At 47.2% G+C, this 17,921-nt stretch overlaps 1 protein-coding gene across 4 annotated transcripts in view; it reads left to right on the forward strand.

Moving 5' to 3' along the window:
- Positions 1-15,182, forward strand: part of PMEPA1 (prostate transmembrane protein, androgen induced 1) — a 44,055-nt gene extending 28,873 nt beyond the window's left edge. For 2 of the 4 annotated variants that reach the window (XM_063172594.1, XM_063172596.1), the window contains 3 exons: positions 3,784-3,938; positions 9,698-9,751; positions 9,844-15,182. In XM_063172594.1, the coding sequence (XP_063028664.1) occupies positions 3,784-3,938; positions 9,698-9,751; positions 9,844-10,407 (773 nt within the window). In that variant the 3' untranslated portion in view covers positions 10,408-15,182. The remainder of the gene's footprint in view (positions 1-3,783; positions 3,939-9,697; positions 9,752-9,843) is intronic. The other 2 variants (XR_010030089.1, XM_063172595.1) reach the window with 2 other exon arrangements.
- Positions 15,183-17,921: the final 2,739 nt, after the last annotated feature.

Consider the following 17,921-nt stretch of genomic DNA (forward strand, 5'->3'; position numbering starts at 1 on the left):
TAAAAGAATAGAAGAAAGGACTTCATCAGAAGGCTGGCTAAGAATAGAAAAAGAAAGAAGGAATGAATAAGAAAGGCTTGTGTCTCGGACACTGCGATTGGCCATTAATTAGGAACAACCACATGAGACCAATCCCAGATGCACCTGTTGCATTCCACAGCAGCAGATAACCATTGTTTGCATTTTGTTCCTGAGGCCTCTCAGCTTCTCTCTTTTCCTAAGGAAAGGATTTTCCATAAAAGATGTCTGTGACAGGGCAGCAAGGGCATGAGCTCCCTATAAATACAGGGGAGTGGAGTGCAGAGGCTGTGGAAGCGCAGAGTGCCCATCACTCATTCATACATCTCCACAGCCCCCTTGTCCAAGGCCGTGCGTGGCTTGAAGTGGCAAGTGAGCAGTGAAGATGAGGAATGGGAGGTGACAAGTGCTCTCCTTGGTCACGAACAGCCCGTTTTGGGGTGCTGAGGGGAAGTGCTGACTTGCAGAAGGGGGGCACGCATGGCTCCCGGAGCTGCCGCGTCGAGACGGAAAACACGGAAAAGCAGGTTGTGTCACTTCAATGTGATGTCTGAACCTGTTAGTTTGAAACGTATTCTGGAATAAAAATTATGCAAAATTAAATTAGTGTGACCTTGCTTTGCATTTGGAGGCGGAATATGCCCATCTTGTAAAGCCTAGTGCATTTATAACACTTCCCTTGGGGAAAATTACAGAGAGAAATGGAATGAGGTCTCTTCTAATTGAAAAGTGACAATGATTAGGAAGCCAAATACAAAATGTGTTGAGTATTTTTTTTCTTGTTTTGTTGTGTGTGTGTTTTTAAGAATACCAGTAGAATTATAAATTATGTGCTTTGCAGTTTGGCTTGTTTTTCATTCCCCAAAGGCTTTTTATTAGCATAGCAGCTGAATTGCACTTGTATAATAGCATATTAACTCAAACTTTGGGGTTTTAATGATCTTTCTTCATTAGTTTGACTGAGCTGCTTGGATAAAATTCTTACTGAGCATATCCAGCTTTCCAGTGTGTTGGGTTTGTTTTCCCTTCTGCAGAAAAGAAGCCCATGAAGACAAGTTAAAACAGAGGGAGAGCTGGCAGAAACTTTGGTGCCTCGAGTGGATATGAGTCTCTCGAAACATGAAAAGCACAAATTGAGTGTGTGTGTGTGTGTAGGGGGGGTGGTTTGTTTGGTTTGACTTTTATTTTATTTTTTCCAAAGGCCAGATTGGGCAACCTGAGTGTTCTTGGGATTAAAGCAGGATGGGTTTGCTCCTGGGCATGGAAAGGCTGGGCTGCTGCTCAGAGCCTGGGCTTGGGGTAGGGATGGGGCAGGAGGAGCATCCCAGCTGGAAGGCAGCATCCCCTTTGTTCTGGTGATCATCCTGTGGCACCTCTGCCTGTAATCCCCAGTTACAGCAGTCCCAGGGCACTGAGCATGGATGAGACACTGGTGTGTTGTCCCAGATACTGATGGAATTCCCATCCTTTCTTCTGCTTCAGGCTCTGCTGGTTCTGTGTCTGTGTGTGCAGGAATTCTGGTTTAGGTCATTTGTAAGTGGCACATCTTGTGTGTTCCTTCCTGGGAAGGAATTTCCTGGGCCAAAGCTTCACCTGTGTCACTGAAGCACCAGGAGCAATTTAGCAAGGTTTGGTTCATTTAAGGCATCTCTTGTCCTAGGAAAGGAACTTCCCTTTATTACTACTTTGGCCTTGTTTTTCTTTAGAAATATAACCCCTTTTAACAGAAAAAGGAAGTTTTCCATCACCAGCTTCATTTATACTTTTTCTTGTGTTTTCTTACCATGGCCAAAGCACATGCTGCATTTTGAGGCTGAAGTGACTCATCTTCTTAAAAACATTTAGGGTTTTGTTTTTTTTTTTTTTGCTTACTTTTGTCTTTTCCATAGTGATTTGTGCACGAGATGGGCCCTCGTGCCCAGTTCCTCCAGCACAGGGGCAGCTTTTGGGTCCCACAGATGAGCTGTGCTGCTTTGGGGCTGGATCAAATTTATGGGAATATGGTTTTCTTCCATGCTGTTCCTCTCACAGTGGCACTGGGCGACTTGTTGGGGTTGATGTGAAAGACCCAGAGCTTATCTAGCATTTCTAAGGCAAAACTCCTGTACAATGTTTGGCTTTTAATCCCTCTCTTCCCACCCTGTGTGCAACCTTCCAGAGGAGAGGCAGCTGCGTTTTAGGGGTGCTGGAAGGATCTGGGCTCACAGTCCCTCATCCATCCAGCTCCAAGTGCCAGATAAGGCTCCTGCTTTCAAGGCATAATTCTGCTTTCTGCAGGCAGTGGGCAGAGCTGGTGGAGCATTTTGGGCAGTGGCAGAAATAACTGCTGTTTAGCAGAAAGAGCTCCAAGGTAACTGGCAGCACTCACCACCTGGACTGTTTTCTTGACATTTATTTGCTTTTACTGGCACTCAAATGCCACCTGTCAGGAGAAAACTTTCCATTAAAAAAAAAAAAAAAACAACAAAACAACAAAAAGCCTAATAAATTTGCCTGACTCAGCAGAAGCCACCCCAGCTGGTATGAGTGAGTGGTGCCCTTTGAGGTCTGATGGGCCTTGCTGTGTGTCTGCAGATATATATGTGTGTGTCTGTATGGATTAAATATAGATGGCAGCATCCATGATAGCTTAGGGCATGGCTTTCCCAAACTGGATTTTATAGCTGTCGCTGCTGAGAAGCAAACAAGCTGTAAATCCCCAGAATGATTGAATTTTGCTGTCTGGCCCCTCCTTTGTGCTGGGCACTGGAGTTGCTGCTGCCCAGTCCTGGGCACTGCTGGCCTGAAGGGGAATGGGGGGAGTGACTGAGCAGTTTGGGAATGGCATGTACTCCCTGGGCACCAAATTCATGGAAATAATGACCCAGCGCAATGTTTGCCTCCAGTGCTCAATTTTCCTAAGCCTCAGAGAGGTGTGAGGAATTATTTCCTTAGGAAATTTTAGGAGCGACTCCTCGCTGCCTCCTGCCAAGTGTCTGCAGAGTTAACAGGATAGTCTGTTGTTTGCTTGTTGTGTTTGTTTGGAGGGGTTTTGGCAGTTTTCCTTTCTGCCAGTTGAAGCCACTCAAGCTGCCACTGTCAGCTGGCCGAGCCCCGAGCTGTCTGGAGCTGTGGGATGTGGCCCCGTGGCAGAGCATGGCACCCATCTGGCGTCTCACCCCAAGGCAGGAGCTCTGCCCCCCTGCTTCTGCTTCCCTTGGTGGGTGGGCAGCCTGGGAAATGGGGGCTGCCACTGCCTGCTGTGCTGGGCTGTCCCCTGGGCCACCCCTGTCTGACCCTGGGACAGAGGGCATGTGTGATGTGCAGGGATGGGCCAGGGAGGGCTCAGTCCTGTCCTCCCCAGAGGAAGGAGTAGTGGTGATGGGAAGAGAACTGCAGAAATTTAGCTTGCATTTAGCTGAACTGTGTCATTAGGATGAATTCTGTTGGTTCGTGGCTCTGCAGCCCCAAGAGAGGCACGTGAGGCACTGGGATGCTCCTGGCTTTGTGACACCCAGGAGATCTTTGGGAGCTCCAGTCTGTGCTGCAGCCAGGACACTCTGCAGTGTAGATTGTCTGCAAAGATCTCTCCTGGAGACTCTTCTGTGACACTGAAAAAGCGAATGGATGAGGTTTTTGTGGGCTCAGGGCACGCAGAGCCCACGTGTGAAGCTGTGGCAGGGAGGGTGCAGCGCTGTCAGTGTTGTCTCAGGCACTTCAGTTGTTGTTGTGCTCATTTGTCTGCTGCTGTTCCCAATGGCTCAAATCTGTCTGTCTCTCTTGCAGCGGAGCTGGAGTTTGTACAGATAATCATAATCGTGGTGGTGATGATGGTGATGGTGGTGGTGATCACGTGCCTGCTGAACCACTACAAGCTCTCTGCGCGCTCCTTCATCAGCCGGCACAGCCAGGGCAGGCGGCGCGACGAGAACCTCTCCTCAGTAAGTCACACCCTGCTCTCCAGCCACACCGGCCAGGTTGTGTTTGCCCTTGGCATCATCTGTCTCTGTTTTGGGGGTGAAGGGGCATTTTTGGGGTGCCTCTGGCTCTTTAGGGTGCTGTGTGTATGGACAGCCGTAGCCTCTGCCTTTGCCTTGAGCTTTGCAATTTGGATTTTACATTAGTGAAGTGACTGCACACTGTTCTTGGCATGTCCTGCTCCTGAAACCACCACCCCCAGCTGGTTCATCTGCCTTGGTTTAGCAGTCCCAAACTACCCAGTCCTTTGGCTCCAGTTAGTCTCAAGTGTCTGTATAAAAACTTCCTGCCTGCCCTGCAGAGAGCAGGAAATCCTGAGTAGCATTAATTTGCTCCAGTTTTCACCAGTGCTGCTGGCATCACTGTGGTGGAAGGGGCAGAAATCATTTGTCAGCCAGACCAGCAGAGATCTCTCCAAGGGGATGTGCAAGAGGCTCTCTTAACCCAGGCTCCCAGCTCCATAAAAGCCTGAGGAGAAATGTGTGAATTGTACCTCTGACAGGGATTTGAGGGGAAGCCTCAGCAGCCTCAAGGCAGATGTTGGTTCATGCAGTTTCCTCAAATGTAGTGGCTCAGAGAGACTTAGAAGGATGTATAGAGAAAAGACATCACATTTTTGTGGAGGGGAGCATGTACTGTTCACTGCTGCTTCCATGGCTTTGTCTTCAGTGCAGGGATGTCTTGTACAGATATTCTCTTTCTTAGCATTCACCCTGAAGGGTCTTAGAACCCTTTAAATGGGGCTCCCTCAAGGTCGCTGCTGCCTGCCCCCTCCTCTGCAGGCTGGACACACCACTGGTGCTGTGTGCTGCTCTGTGTGGGGCTGTGCTCCCCTGAATCAAATCCATACTTGCTGCAGGAAAAAGATCAAATACAGAGATTGCTCAGGGGTTTTTTCTTCTATTTTTCCATTTTCTTTCCTCTATTATTTTTTTGAGAGGGGTATCTAAGATGTTTCACTAAGCCATCCTTCAGTGCAGTTGCAGGCTGCCCAGGGCTGTCCCTCGTAGCTGCTGTTTTGTCACACACCACACACAGCAGACAGGTCCCTTCTTGGTCCCTTCTTGGCTGCTTTTTGAGGGGGATGCCCCGTGGGAAGGAGAGCTGTGCCAACCCCAGCCCCGTTAACCCCTTGTTGTGTGGGCTGTGAGCACTGGGCTGTGATCCCAGCTCGGGATCTGTCCCTGCTGCAGTAGGATGGAGTGCTGGGAATGCCTGATCCCACGGGATGCTGATCCCACGTTAAAGCAGCTGGTGTGAGGGTGGAGATGGCTCAGGCACCTCCTGCTTTGGGGCTCAGAGCCCAGCTCCCCACACACATCCCAGCTCCACCCGGAAATCTTGTGTTCCTCTTACGGTCCTGTGCACCCACTGCCAGCAGCAGCGGGGTGTGGGCATCCGAGCACATGAGTTATTAAAAATAGCAGAAACATTGTTTGCCCATTTTCAGATTGCTTCACTGTATTATCATCATGTCCAGAATATTTTACCTGCACCATGCCAAATGTGTAGTTTTACATTTTCAAAGTTCAGTTCAAGCCCTCTGTATTTTAATACAGTCATTTCTGTGTTCTTTAGTGGCCTGCATTTTTATTTTCTTTAAAAAGAGTTCAGAAGGCTAACACAGAAAGAAAAGAGAAAATCACCAAAAATTTCAGATTGAATGAAAAATCGACTCTTTAAAAAACAATTCCTTTTCCCCCTTTATTGTCTTTTTCTTTTAAATTTTACCAAGCCAAAATTGCCAGGCATTTTTTTGGCTCAACTGTTACTTATTCAGCCTTCAGACACATCAGTGATTAAATGGCTTTCCAGCAGTGTTTGACCTCTGTGCATCTGCTCAACCCCAGTGAGGATGTGGAGTCTTCCAAACCTTTTTTGGAGCTAAGGAGAGAAATAGGAATGTATAATTTTGGGGTTATTTTACCTTTTTCCCATCTTTATGGTTGTTCCCCATCTCCTGCCCTGTCCATGCTGTGTGTGCAGCACTGGTGGAGTGGGAAGCTCGTTACAGGGGATCCAGCATAATAAACACCTGAAAGGCAGCACCTTTCAGTGTCTGTCAGTGGAAAACAGTCTGAAGGAGGGCTGGAGCCTGGCAGGCAGAGGCCACGCTGGGCTGGATGCTGCTTGATGCAATCCATTAAACTTGCACTGAACTTTTTAAATCCCAAACTTCATTTTGGTGTCGTGACCGCAGACGGGCACCGGAGCTGCATTCGCGCTTTTCATCTGCTGAAATATTAAAGCAGTTCATCCCATGGTCAGGGTGCTGCTGGGGCTGCTGGAGTTGTCCTTTTTTGTTGCTGCAGCTCAAAAATTACAGCTGAAGGAGAAATTAATTTCCCTAAAGGGTTTTTTAATGCGGCTCTCACTGGCAAGCAGTTTTTGTATTGCTTCATGCGTTTCTCCATCACCATTCTTGCTGTACTTAAACTCTTGTCTCCTCATGACAAGCACCTTTGATTTTCCAGAACTAAGAATATATAAGAAATGTTTCTAATAACTTTTTTCCTTTTAGAATGGCACTTTCTCTGCACCTTTGTGACAGTGGTATCCCACTCCCCCAAGAAACAGTACCTTTGTGTCCCCCAAAATAGAAAATGAGTCTTCCTGAAGGCTCAGAGACTTAATCTGCACCATGCAGCTTTACAGAGAAAATTCTCTGACATCACTAAAACAAGTAGTTCTAAAAAAAGTTGAAGATTGATGTCTAAAAAGACATTTTAAAGTAATTTTAGGTTCTGCAGCAAGTCCTGCAATTCTTGTGGAGGCTTTTACAGCTGTTTTGCTCCCAAGACAGCAGAATCTCACCTTTCATTTCAGAAACCTGTGGCTTTCTAGGCTGTTCATTGTTGAGATGGATTCAAGTCCTAAATATTCTGAAAATCAGAGGTGGGTGAGGAGAGGTTGAGGATCTGCTCCTGCAGTTTTGCTTGGCTCAGTGGGGCTGTGGAGCCATCCCAGGCCAAAGTAAAGGCTGAAAGCAGGGATGTATCCTGTCCTGAAGCTTTGCCCTCCTCTGACTACTGATTTCCAGCACTTTTAATCTTGCTATGGAGTTTTTCGGGGAGCTGAGCTGCTCCCCAGATGGGTTCATGGTAGTGTGTGAGGCAGGGGTTGGTTTTGGGGAGCACTGGGTGCCTGTGGTGGATCACCCATGGGCACAGGAGTCCTGGGAGAGGTGGTTAATAATGGCTACAGAACATGGGTCTCCTGTCTGCCCCTCCTCTCTCTGCTCATCCCATTTAATGCTCTTTCTGCTACTCTTGCATCCACGTGTTGCCCAGGGCATCATTCCTGGCCCTCATCTGTACAAACAGATGACTGTGTGTGAGCCAGAGCTTTGATTCCAGACACATGGGCAGGATCTTGGTGAGGCTGTGGCTGCCTGGGCACCCGGGGCAGGGCATGTTTGGGGTGGAGCAGCCCTGCCCATCCCCTGCCCCAGCTGAGCCTGGCAGGGCTGGGAAGCACCAGGAATCTCAGCAGCCACCCTCGTGGGAGCTGGCTGACATCACTCCCGGGAAAGGGGGGAGCAGATGGGATATTGCCATGGCGCTGCCCACTGCCAAGTTAAATATAAAACATCTAGCAGAAGGCAGCGGGGTACTCGCTGCTCAGGAAGTCTGCCACGGGGGCACGGCAAAGTAAACACAATTTTGGGAGTGCTTCCCGCTCCTGCCCACTGCTGTGGTGTCCTTTGGGATGAGGTGACAGGCTGGCAGCGCCTGTGGTGGCTCTGGAAATCCTCCCCGGGCCCTTTGGTGTCAGTTGGAGGTGAGGATTTGTCCTGTGGCACATGCAGTTCCTCTTGGATCATGTGGCTGCTGGGGGAGATGGACTGCAGACTCTCCCTGCAGGCAAGAAATCCGTGTAAAATGGACCAGACTAAACAGCCCATGCCTGTGTAAACAATTGCATGGTGGAGTGCCGAGGTCTGCAGTGAAACAGGGTTGTCCTGCTCGGGAAGGGCCACGGGGCTGCAGCTCAGCCAGCACATTGCCCAGCTGTGGCCAGGGAGCTGCTGGCATTGTGACATTCACCTCTGCTCCTGAAGGTGCTCCTCAAAACCCCTTGGAGAAGGGGGAAGGCTCTGGGCAGTCTCATTTCCATTTAAATCGCTGTTTTCCTTGCACTGGCACCAGCCCTGCCTCGAGGTTTGTGTGCAGAGCTCAGCTTCAAAACCGAGAACCTGATGGATTCTCTCTGTACCTGATACCACGTCCTATGCCAAAGGAGAAAATACATTCCAGCATTGGGGAAAAATGAGAAAACGGGAGGGTGGGGGATATAATGGGTGATTTCTCTGGAGATTTTAATGTGGTGCTGGTGCTGTGTTTGGGGCAGGTGGAGAAATAGGAGCTCTCATAGGAGGAAGGTGTGTGGTTTCCTCAGACCAGCCTCTCAGTGCAACACTTAAAGGGAAAAATGGGGTTTCTTTTTCCCTTGGCATTTTTTTTCCACTGGTGCTAAATACTTCTGCCTGTGCCTGGCTTACTAGTGCCAGAACTGGAGATTCACCTGCAAGGAGCTGGGAAGTTCCAAGTTATAATTACAAGCCTTCTGGCTGTTTTCCTCCAGCTCTGCCTGCCAGAGGGATGTTGCTATATGTGAATATTAGCAATATTTAAATATTGCAGTTCCTAAGGCAAAAAAGTCTGGGGTGAACTGTGCGTGCTCAGAGTATCACCAGCAGATGGGAGGAACCTTTGTTTGTTTGTTTTGATCATGAATTGTAAACTAGTCTCAGAGTTTGGGGGAAATTGTGGCTTCACCCTGCCTGGGGTTATTGGCACTGAGGTTTGGATCTCAGGATCAGGGCGATGCTTGCAGTGTAAGAAAGCCTCTGCACTGCATTCCCTCAGTCTATTTAAGTCAAGGACCACTTACTCTTTGGGAAAAAATACTCTGAAACCATCCTGTTGCTACAGAGTTTTTTTCTTTTTGTTTTTTTTTAGCCAAATCAAAATTAGTCTTAACATTTGGTTATTCACTTATTATCTTTATTTTCCCATGATGTCCGTGGTTGTGAGCATCAGAATGTGGGTGTGAGGGGTTTTTTTTTGGTTTGGTTTTTTTCCTTGTTTTTTTTTTTTTTTTTTTTTAATCTTGTCATTATTTCATGGAGCATTTTTTGATGTCTTGTGAATCACCCACGGCTCATGGATCACAAATTGAAAAATACTCCTCTGGCATGTTTGAACCAGGGAAAGAACCGTGCTGGGGGTGTGGGGGTGGCAGGGGGGAAGTCTGCACATGGGAGAGGGCTGTTTGGTAGTGCTGTTCTCATCATTCATTCTGCAAACCATCCATTAAATGGAGATGGAGATGCAAGGGGAGGGAAGTTTTGCTCGGAAGAGGTGTTTTCAGTGGCCATGTGGTGACACTGGAGCAGGTACCCACACAATGCTCAGCACACACAATCGTAGTTGGAGATGCTGGTTGGAGTTTGTGAGGCAGGGCAGGCACACGCTGGTGGCAGTGTCTTCTCCAGGTGACTCCTGTTTGCAGCAGGAGCTTACACCCCTGGCATCACTCACCCACACGATGCCCAGCACACACGATTGCAGTTGGAGATGCTGGTTGGGGTTGGTGCAGGAGGGCAGGAACACGTTGGTGGCAGTGTTTTCTCCAGGTGACACCTGGAACGGGCTGTTGGCAGCAGGATCTTACACCCCCGGCATCACTCACCCTGGCCTCTCTCTCCTTTCCCATGCAGGAGGGAAGCCTGTGGCCTTCGGAAAGCACCGTGTCGGGGACCGGCATAAGCGAGGTGAGAGCGCTGCCCGTCCCGCTGTCCCGCTGTGCCCCAGCACCTCCCGCCTCTCACCCCTCTCCTCTCCCCTCCTGTCCTGTCCCTTCCAGCAGCAGATCTACACCCCGCGGCCCAGCGAGCGCCTGGCAGTGCCCTCCTTCCTGCAGAGGGACCGCTTCAACCGGTTCCAGCCCACGTACCCGTACCTGCAGCACGAGATCGACCTGCCGCCCACCATCTCGCTGTCGGACGGCGAGGAGCCGCCGCCCTACCAGGGACCCTGCACGCTGCAGCTGCGCGACCCCGAGCAGCAGATGGAGCTCAACAGGGAGTCCGTGCGCGCGCCCCCAAACAGAACCATCTTCGACAGTGACTTGATAGATAACTCCGTGTTCGGGGGGCCGTGCCCCCCCAGCAGTAACTCTGGCATCAGCGCCACCTGCTACGGCAGCAGCGGCAGGATGGAGGGGCCGCCGCCGACCTACAGCGAGGTGATCGGCCACTACCCCGGCTCCACCTTCTACCAGCACCAGCAGAACAACAGCGGCGTGCCCCCCATCTTGGAGGGCAGCAGACTCCATCCCTCACAGATCAATGGCCTTGAGAGCACAACGACGACGACGACGACGGCGTGGAACAAAGAGAAAGAGAAACAAAAAGGGCACCCCTTTTAAAAAAAAAAAAAAAAAAAAGAAAAAAAAAGGAAAAGTGGAAAAAAAAAGGCAAGAAAGTAAATGAAACACTCTGCACTTCTCGTTAAAAGAAAAAGGAGAGAGAGAGAGTTGAGGAAGATGAGCAAAGAAAAAAAAAAAGAAGCCCTTCCCCATCTCTCCGTGTATAAATATTTACTTGTTATGTCTGGTCTGAATGCACAAGCCTACCAAGCTTGCAAAAACATTTCTTTATTGAGCTGTGTCTAGACGTTTAAAAAGGAAAAAAAAATTCAACTGTAGTCTTTTTTTTTTTGTTTGTTTCTAGTTGGGCTGTGTGTGAATGCTTTTTTTTTTTGTTTGATTATTTCACTTATCTTTAAAAACAAAATATTTGCACAAAAACCATTTTGTTTAAAGATCTGCAATATAAATATATAAATATATATTAAAAATAAGAGAAAGTGTATGTGTAAGGAGCAGGAGTATTTTTGTATTAGAAGAGGCCTATTCAAAAAAAAAGTTGTTTTCTGAACTAGAAGAAAAATGGCAATTTTTTGAGTGCCAACTCAAAAAGCATGTATTACATTGTAAAAAAACAAAAAACAAAAAAAAAATCAAAAGCAGGGGTTTAGAGTTATTTATATAAATGTTGAAATTTTGCACTATTTTTTAATATAAATATGTCAGTGCTTGTGTTGGTCAAAGCCTCTATCATGTCTACCATGAACCTGTTAAGGGATCTATGTGGAAGTGAAGAACAAAGTAGCTGGAAGGGGAGGAGGATCGCTGGAGTGGAGATGCCAGCCCTGGGAGGAGCGGTGAGCGAGACTGCAGCTTATGCAAATCCTTAATTTCCAGAGTCCCTGCGCGTGGCCGCCGACAGCCACGGCTTTTATACATTCCCTACAAAGCAAGAGGAGTTGGTGTGTGTCTGTCTGTCATCCGGTAGGATTATTGGAGTAACAAGGTAAAATGAAAACTCCCTGCTTCCCGCAGTCAGGAATGAGTGAAGCAGGCAAAAATTACTTGATTTTTTTTCTTTTTTTCTTTTTCTTTTTTTTTTTTTTTTTTTTTTTTTTTTTGGACAACCTCTAACTTTTTGGAGGGGAGGGTGGTGGGGTTGAGAATAAACTTCTGTGTCTGAAGGAACAAAAGTGTTTTTTGGTTTATTTCTTTCCATGTTCAACTGAAGGGCCCTGCTGGAGCCGTAGCGGTGGTTGTGGAAGTCGATGTGAGGAACTGGTAACGCACCCACTGGCTGCCCTTCAGCTGGGTTTAAATGTCTCGTTGAAAGGACGAGGTGGAAAGTGTGGTGGTGGTGGTGGTGAACATCATTTTCATTTTGTTTCAACCTCCCAAACCTCGGTTTGGGATGAACGGGCGCAGCCGTGTCCCGCGGCGCCGCCGTCCCTGGTTGTCGCTATTTTTGACGTTTGTTATCCAGCTAAAGAGGCACCAGGTACACTAGATGGAAATGAATCTGCTCCTGTGTTGTATTAATTAAAGGCTACAAAAATAACGCTTAAGGCTTTAGAAGCAACCCCCCCTTACCTCTTTTGGGACATCCTTCCCCCCAGGTCCCGCTGCCCTCCCGCCGCCGGGCGCTGCGCGCGGTTAATTTCTCTCGGTTTGGAAGCGCTTTGTCTTGCTCTGCTCTTGTTTACATTTTCTGTCACCTCGGTGTCTGGTAGGGGCCTCACCTCGTGGTGAATTGGTAGGTGACTGAGTGAGTGAGTGGGGAACCTGAGAGAGCGAGGGGAGAAGGCAAAAGGGAAAGATCCCATTATGGTCCCGTCCCTGAGCGTGAGGAAGGGTCGGAAGGGAGCCACAGAGAGCGAGGATTTTACAAGGGGGTGTGATTTGATTTCCTGCAGGATGCTATCTAGTAGAGTGACATAAATGAAAGATATAAAGGCAATAACTATTGTTTTTAAGCAACTTTTTTATTACTTGAAAAAGAAAAAAAAACCATAACCATGAGAACGGTTTTGAAGTTCTGACCATTTGAACAATATTTATATATATTTTAAAGAAGATGATGAATAGCTGAACTTGAAGTTTGAGCATTATTTTTTTGCTTTTTGCTTTTTTTTTTATTTCTGCCTAGAAATAGTCCTGTACCTTCTCAATACTTCAAACTGCTTTTCCACAGCTCTTGAAATCTTCATAGTTTTACAGTCACTTAACCTAAATTTTGATGACCTAAAAAAAAAAAAAAGGAAAAAAAAAAGAAAAAAAAGCCACAAAAAATAAAGTAATGCAAAGGAATAAATCTAGTGTGTCATGAAAGGTACAAAACTGGTGAATTTGTACGAGTTTTTAAAATGTATCTTTCCTTTATGTAACATGTCTATTTAGTGCCTTATTAAACAAACAGTAACCCTCCCTTATTAGAGAGGGGGACACAGAATCATCGTTAGCAGTACAAGTAACCAGCGTCTGGTCTCTTGCTCCTTTGGACCTTGCATTCACTTTTGCAGTCCCTTTTTCCCGGAGCAGCTCCCTGTGCCTGGCCACGCCTGCTGCTCCCTTGGCCGCTGCTCTGCTCCGACTGTTCTTAGGGAACTTGAACACGTTTTATGCACATTATCCTACCCGGGGAGGTAGGAATCTGTGGTGGATATTGTAACTGAGATACCAACCAAAAGAGAAAGCGAAATATAATATCTACTGCCCTCTTGAGCCAAAATGCGTGAATAGTGTTGTTGGGGTTGGGTGTGTTTGTTTTTTTGTTTTGTTTTTTTGGGGGGAGGGAGGGGGGTGTTGTTCAGTGACCTGAACTAGTTTTGTTTGCTATTAAAAAAATACGGTTACCTCAGCAGATTTTGGGTGGAATATGCATCACATGTTTAAAACTGAGCAGTGAGTAAAGAGGTCGTGTGGGGACCAGAGGTTGTTAAGAAATGAGATTGTCTTGTCACAGGGTGTCACCTGGCCACCGAACCCCGTGGGAAAGTCAGGGAAGTGGGCAGGGGCTGGATAGGGCACAGAGGGGTAGTGGGAGAGGGTCTGAAGATGCAGTGCAATTGAACCCAGCTCTCATGCTTGAAAGTCCTCAAAATTTCAACCAATTCTCTTTTCCTCCTTTTTTTTCCCCTCCCTCCCCAATCCTCTTCCAGTGTGAGCTTTTATTTGTCTAGTGTCACCCCAAGCTCTGTGCTTGAGTGGTCAGTTTGTTGAGTTCCTGGGTCCAGTTTCATTTACCTCTTTCTCTGGTTTGGGGAGCTTAATGAGTGTGAAATGGGGTGGCTCATCAACACCAAATTTCTGTTGCAAATGATGCCTTTCAGCCCATCCATGCACAAACCCCAAGCTGCCACCTTTCCCTGTCTGCTGCAGCTCCAGTGGGGAGAGCCCCAGGTCCAGGCAGTGGGTGCAGCTCCTCAGCAGAGCTCAGCTGTTATCTTTTGTCTTTCTTCTGTCCATCCCTCTCTTAGCAGTCCTGAGAATTGTGTATTTCAAGTGCAGATACCAGATCTGGGGCCCAGATCGACTCCAAGTTCTGAATGGGTGTTTAGAAATAATGGTCTGTTCTTTTTTTTTATTATTATTATTGTTGTTGTTATTGTTGTTATTATTATTATTACTACTATTTAATGTTACTTTTTGCCTCGGGGTCCATTTCTTCCCCATTCCCATGTCCTGAATTGCCACCAAGGCAGGGAATTTGCTTTGCACACCCTTGCTGATGTTCCTCTGGCCTTGGTGCAGCTCAGTGGAGAGCGGTGCTAGAGTTTCCTGCAGCTGCCAGCACAGAGATTCAGGCCCCTTAAAAGTGATTTATTTTTAAAGAAATACAGAAGAATCAAAGCATTGCTAATGCTTAGCAACCTCATGTCCTAGCCTGCCTTTTTGCTCGGAGTTTTAAGTCGCGTTAGCTTTAAAAGGGGTTGTTGATCTTACAGAGTTTCTTAGCTTACAGTACAGCAAACAGCATCCCTAAAGTGCCCCCAAACCTCACTGGCCTGGAGTGGGAACGTGGCTTTGTGGATTCTGGTGGGGTGGAAGGATGGGTTTCACTTGGGGCTGACTCTGGTCAAACACGAGTTCCCTTCACAACCCTTGGTTACACCGGTTTGAAGACTCAGCTTTACTAATCCAGCGTGTTGTTTCCATAAGTGTTACAAAATTCATTCTGTCTTAAGTGGGGTCTAAGGAAATCCAATTGCTTTCTGGAGAATCACCCTTTTGTATATGTATTGAATTATAAAATTGCACTAACTGCTATATTAAAAAAATAAAGAAATCAAAGCCCAATGTTTTTCCTAAGGATTGGGAAAAGACTGAATCAGATGTGTAGCATTAACAGTGCTAGACCAGAACAGAATGAATTTTAATCTCTTCTGTCTCTGAACTGCTCAGAGATATTCTGTGTACAACAAAAGCTACAAATAAAACAAAAAGAAGTTTTCCAGAAACTGCGCTTCAGATTTTTGCTGTACTATAGAAGCTCATGAAGGACAACATTAAAGTCCTAATTTGCCTGCCTTATAGACACATTTCATTGTATTAATATTTTCTTAAACTTCCAGTTGCATTGTGTTGGCTTTGGAGTTTGTTATAGGCAGTCCTGTATCCCGAGTTCTGTTCAATTTAAACTTATGTAAACTATTGACAGCACATGCAATGCAGTACTTATCTATATTTTGCTGTTTTAGTATGAATATGTACTCTGATGCCAATTTACAAAAATCTGTTGTAAACGCTTCTTGTGTACCAGTAACCAATAGTGGCAATTATATGTCATTCTAAAAGCTGCAATACTTATACAATAAATTTTACAATACTTTGGAAAATTTGCCTTCACCTTTTGCTTTGTTACCCAAAAAAAAAAAAAAAAAAAAAAAGAAAAAAAAAAAGAAAGAAAAAATCAGGGCTTGTCAACACAATGTAATTTCAGTTTTCCTATTTTCTTCTGGAATGTTGGAAAATGAATGTGCTCAGTTTTGGATATTTGTGTGGGTTCCCCTGGTTCTGAAGCACGGCCCCAGCTCTGCATTGCCACCCCTGGAGCTGGAGCTGGTTCCTGGTGCATCTGCATGCTCCCTGTGTGTGTGTGCACGTACAGCTCTTCCCTCTGGAGCAGAGCAGGTGCATGGAAAGCTGTTTCCCTTGGAGCAGGGCAGGTGGCACAGCTCCAAGCCCAGAAGAAGCATTCCTGCTTTGCACACTCTGTCCAACCCTCCTGGTCCTGCCTTCCAGCCGAGAGCGTCACTGATGGTCAGAAGGTTTTAACTTGAGTAACGTCAGTCAACGAGAGCTGCACAGATTGACTCAAATCCTAAGCACAGAGAATTTGTGTGACTTCTTTTTTTTTTTTTTTTCCTTTCTGAAACTGTGGTCAAATTGCAGTGATCACATTAAAGCGATTGAAAACTTGACTGTTTGCAGGGGGTTTTCTTTTGTGTGTCTGAAGGATGGATGGATGTCCTGTAGATTCACCCAGGCCTCGGGTTTCCCCCTGGGGCTAAGGGATGTGTAGTTATTAATCCCTGGGGTTTGCTGCCAGCTCTGCCCAAGCCCTTGGTCTCCCCATCCCTCCTCTCTGGCTGGTCACAAACCTTTATTTCAGGTGGCAGCACTGTTAAAATGTTAAAACAGTTAAAAGTGGCCCCTGGCTTTGACAAGCAGCTCCTCCAGCTGCTTTGGATGGGCAAGGGGTGAACACTTGGCTTTGCTTTGGGCACGAGGAGCTCCTGTGGGTTTCAGCAGGATGCTGGGATGCTCTACCTGTCCAGTTATTTGCAACACAGCCCCAGGCTGATGGTCAGCTGGGAGGATGTCTCTGGTAAGGAATGAAAGCAGCTTGATTACAGCCCAGGGAGGAGAACCCCAAACCCACCCCTGTGGCTCCAATTCTGGAACCGAGCCGCTCACCTCCTGGCTGGGGTTTGTTTGTGGGATCCCTGTGTCCCCTGTGCATTGCTGCTGGAAGGGCAGCCCGGGCTGACACAGTGCTGGAAAGCAGCTGGCCTTGGCTGGAGCACTTTCCCTGTGGTGGAAGTCAGATGATTGTAAGGCTGTGCCAATGCTGTGACCCCAGTGCTGGCTTGAGCAGCTCCAAACCCTCCTTCCCATCTCATGCCCAAAGAAATGCCAAAACACAAAATTTCTGAGAGCAGGCAATGCCCCTGCCCCAAACCCAGGATCACAAATATCCAAGTGGAATACAGCCACCTTGCCCCAGGCATGGTGAGGCAGGGACAGGGCAGGGTTTGGTTTGAATTGCTGTTTCGAAATTACATTTTTGAAATCACAGCTGAAACCAACATCTTCCCACAGAAAAAGAGAGCTCAGCTGAAACCACATTTTCCAAAAGGGAATTTTTTTAAATGACAAAAAAATCAAGTTCAACCAGTGCAGTGCGTGGGAATGGGCAGAGGTAGCTGTTACTTAGCTACCTTTCCATGTCTGCTGAGGAGATCTGGGGACACTGCAGCACCACTGATTGGCAAAAGAGTATTTTTAAATTTTTGGGTTTTGGTCAGGTTTTTTTTTCAGCTCAATGGAAGAAACAATTTTGTGACTTTTGGAAACCGCAGGTGGCAAACCTTTGATTTTAAACAGATTTCTGTGCTGCAAGTGGAATGGGAGTTAAGAAGTCGGGTTCCGATTTTCCCTGTGCTTCCAGCCCTTGTGGAAGCCCTTCTTGCAGCTCTTGTGGGCTCTGTGCTGCACTGGCTGGAAGGTGCAAATTCCACCTGCAGAGAATTTAAATCTCATAGAAGCTCTTTTTATTTTATTTTTTTTTTTTTGCTCTTTTGTCTCTATATTTCCCTGTTTGTCCTGATCCAGCCCTGCCTCTCTGCCATCCTCGGGAGTCCTGTCCATCCTGCTCCTGCTCTCCTGGCAGATGATTCATTGCTCAGGCTCCTGCCTGTGTTTAATCAGCTTTGTGCCTTCAGGGCACCAAGCAAAACCCCTCTGGGGCTTGTCCTGGTGCTCAGGGATGCTCCCACCAGAGATTCCCTTCCAGGCAGGACAGGGATGGCTCGGGGTGCTTTGGGGTGGGGAAGGTGTGAAACCTGGCATCAGCCTCTTGCATTTCCCTGGGCTGATTTATTGGAGGTTTTCCCTCCATGCTGTGCAGGCAGAGCCCTGTCTCACCACGGAGGGAGGGGAAGCCTTGAGCAGGGATAGAAACCCTGGGTGAAGTGGCTGGAAACAGATTCTCCCTGCAGTGATGTTTCATTGAGGTTTGCTAAGACAGCTCTCACAGGGATCCTGCTGCTGACTCTCCCAGCTGTAATGGGAATTTACTACAAACACTTGCTGCTATCCCTTAAAAAATAAAATAAAAAAAAAAGTGAAGAAATTCCCAGTGCTTTGGCATAAAACAGGTCTGTGTAGCAAAAGCAAAAGAGCAAAAGAGCAGACAGGGGAGAAGAGGAAATAATCACTGCCCTACTGCCCAAGGGTCCCTTCATTTAAGGTCTGATGGGGTCAAAACTGATTCTCCCTCCCTCTTTCCCCTCTCAGGAGCCCTGCAGACAGCTCTGCCCTCTCCTTGGAACACTGTGCAGGAAGACTCAGGG

The sequence above is a fragment of the Melospiza melodia genome, chromosome 19 (assembly GCF_035770615.1).
Source record: "Melospiza melodia melodia isolate bMelMel2 chromosome 19, bMelMel2.pri, whole genome shotgun sequence".
NCBI lineage: Eukaryota > Metazoa > Chordata > Aves > Passeriformes > Passerellidae > Melospiza > Melospiza melodia.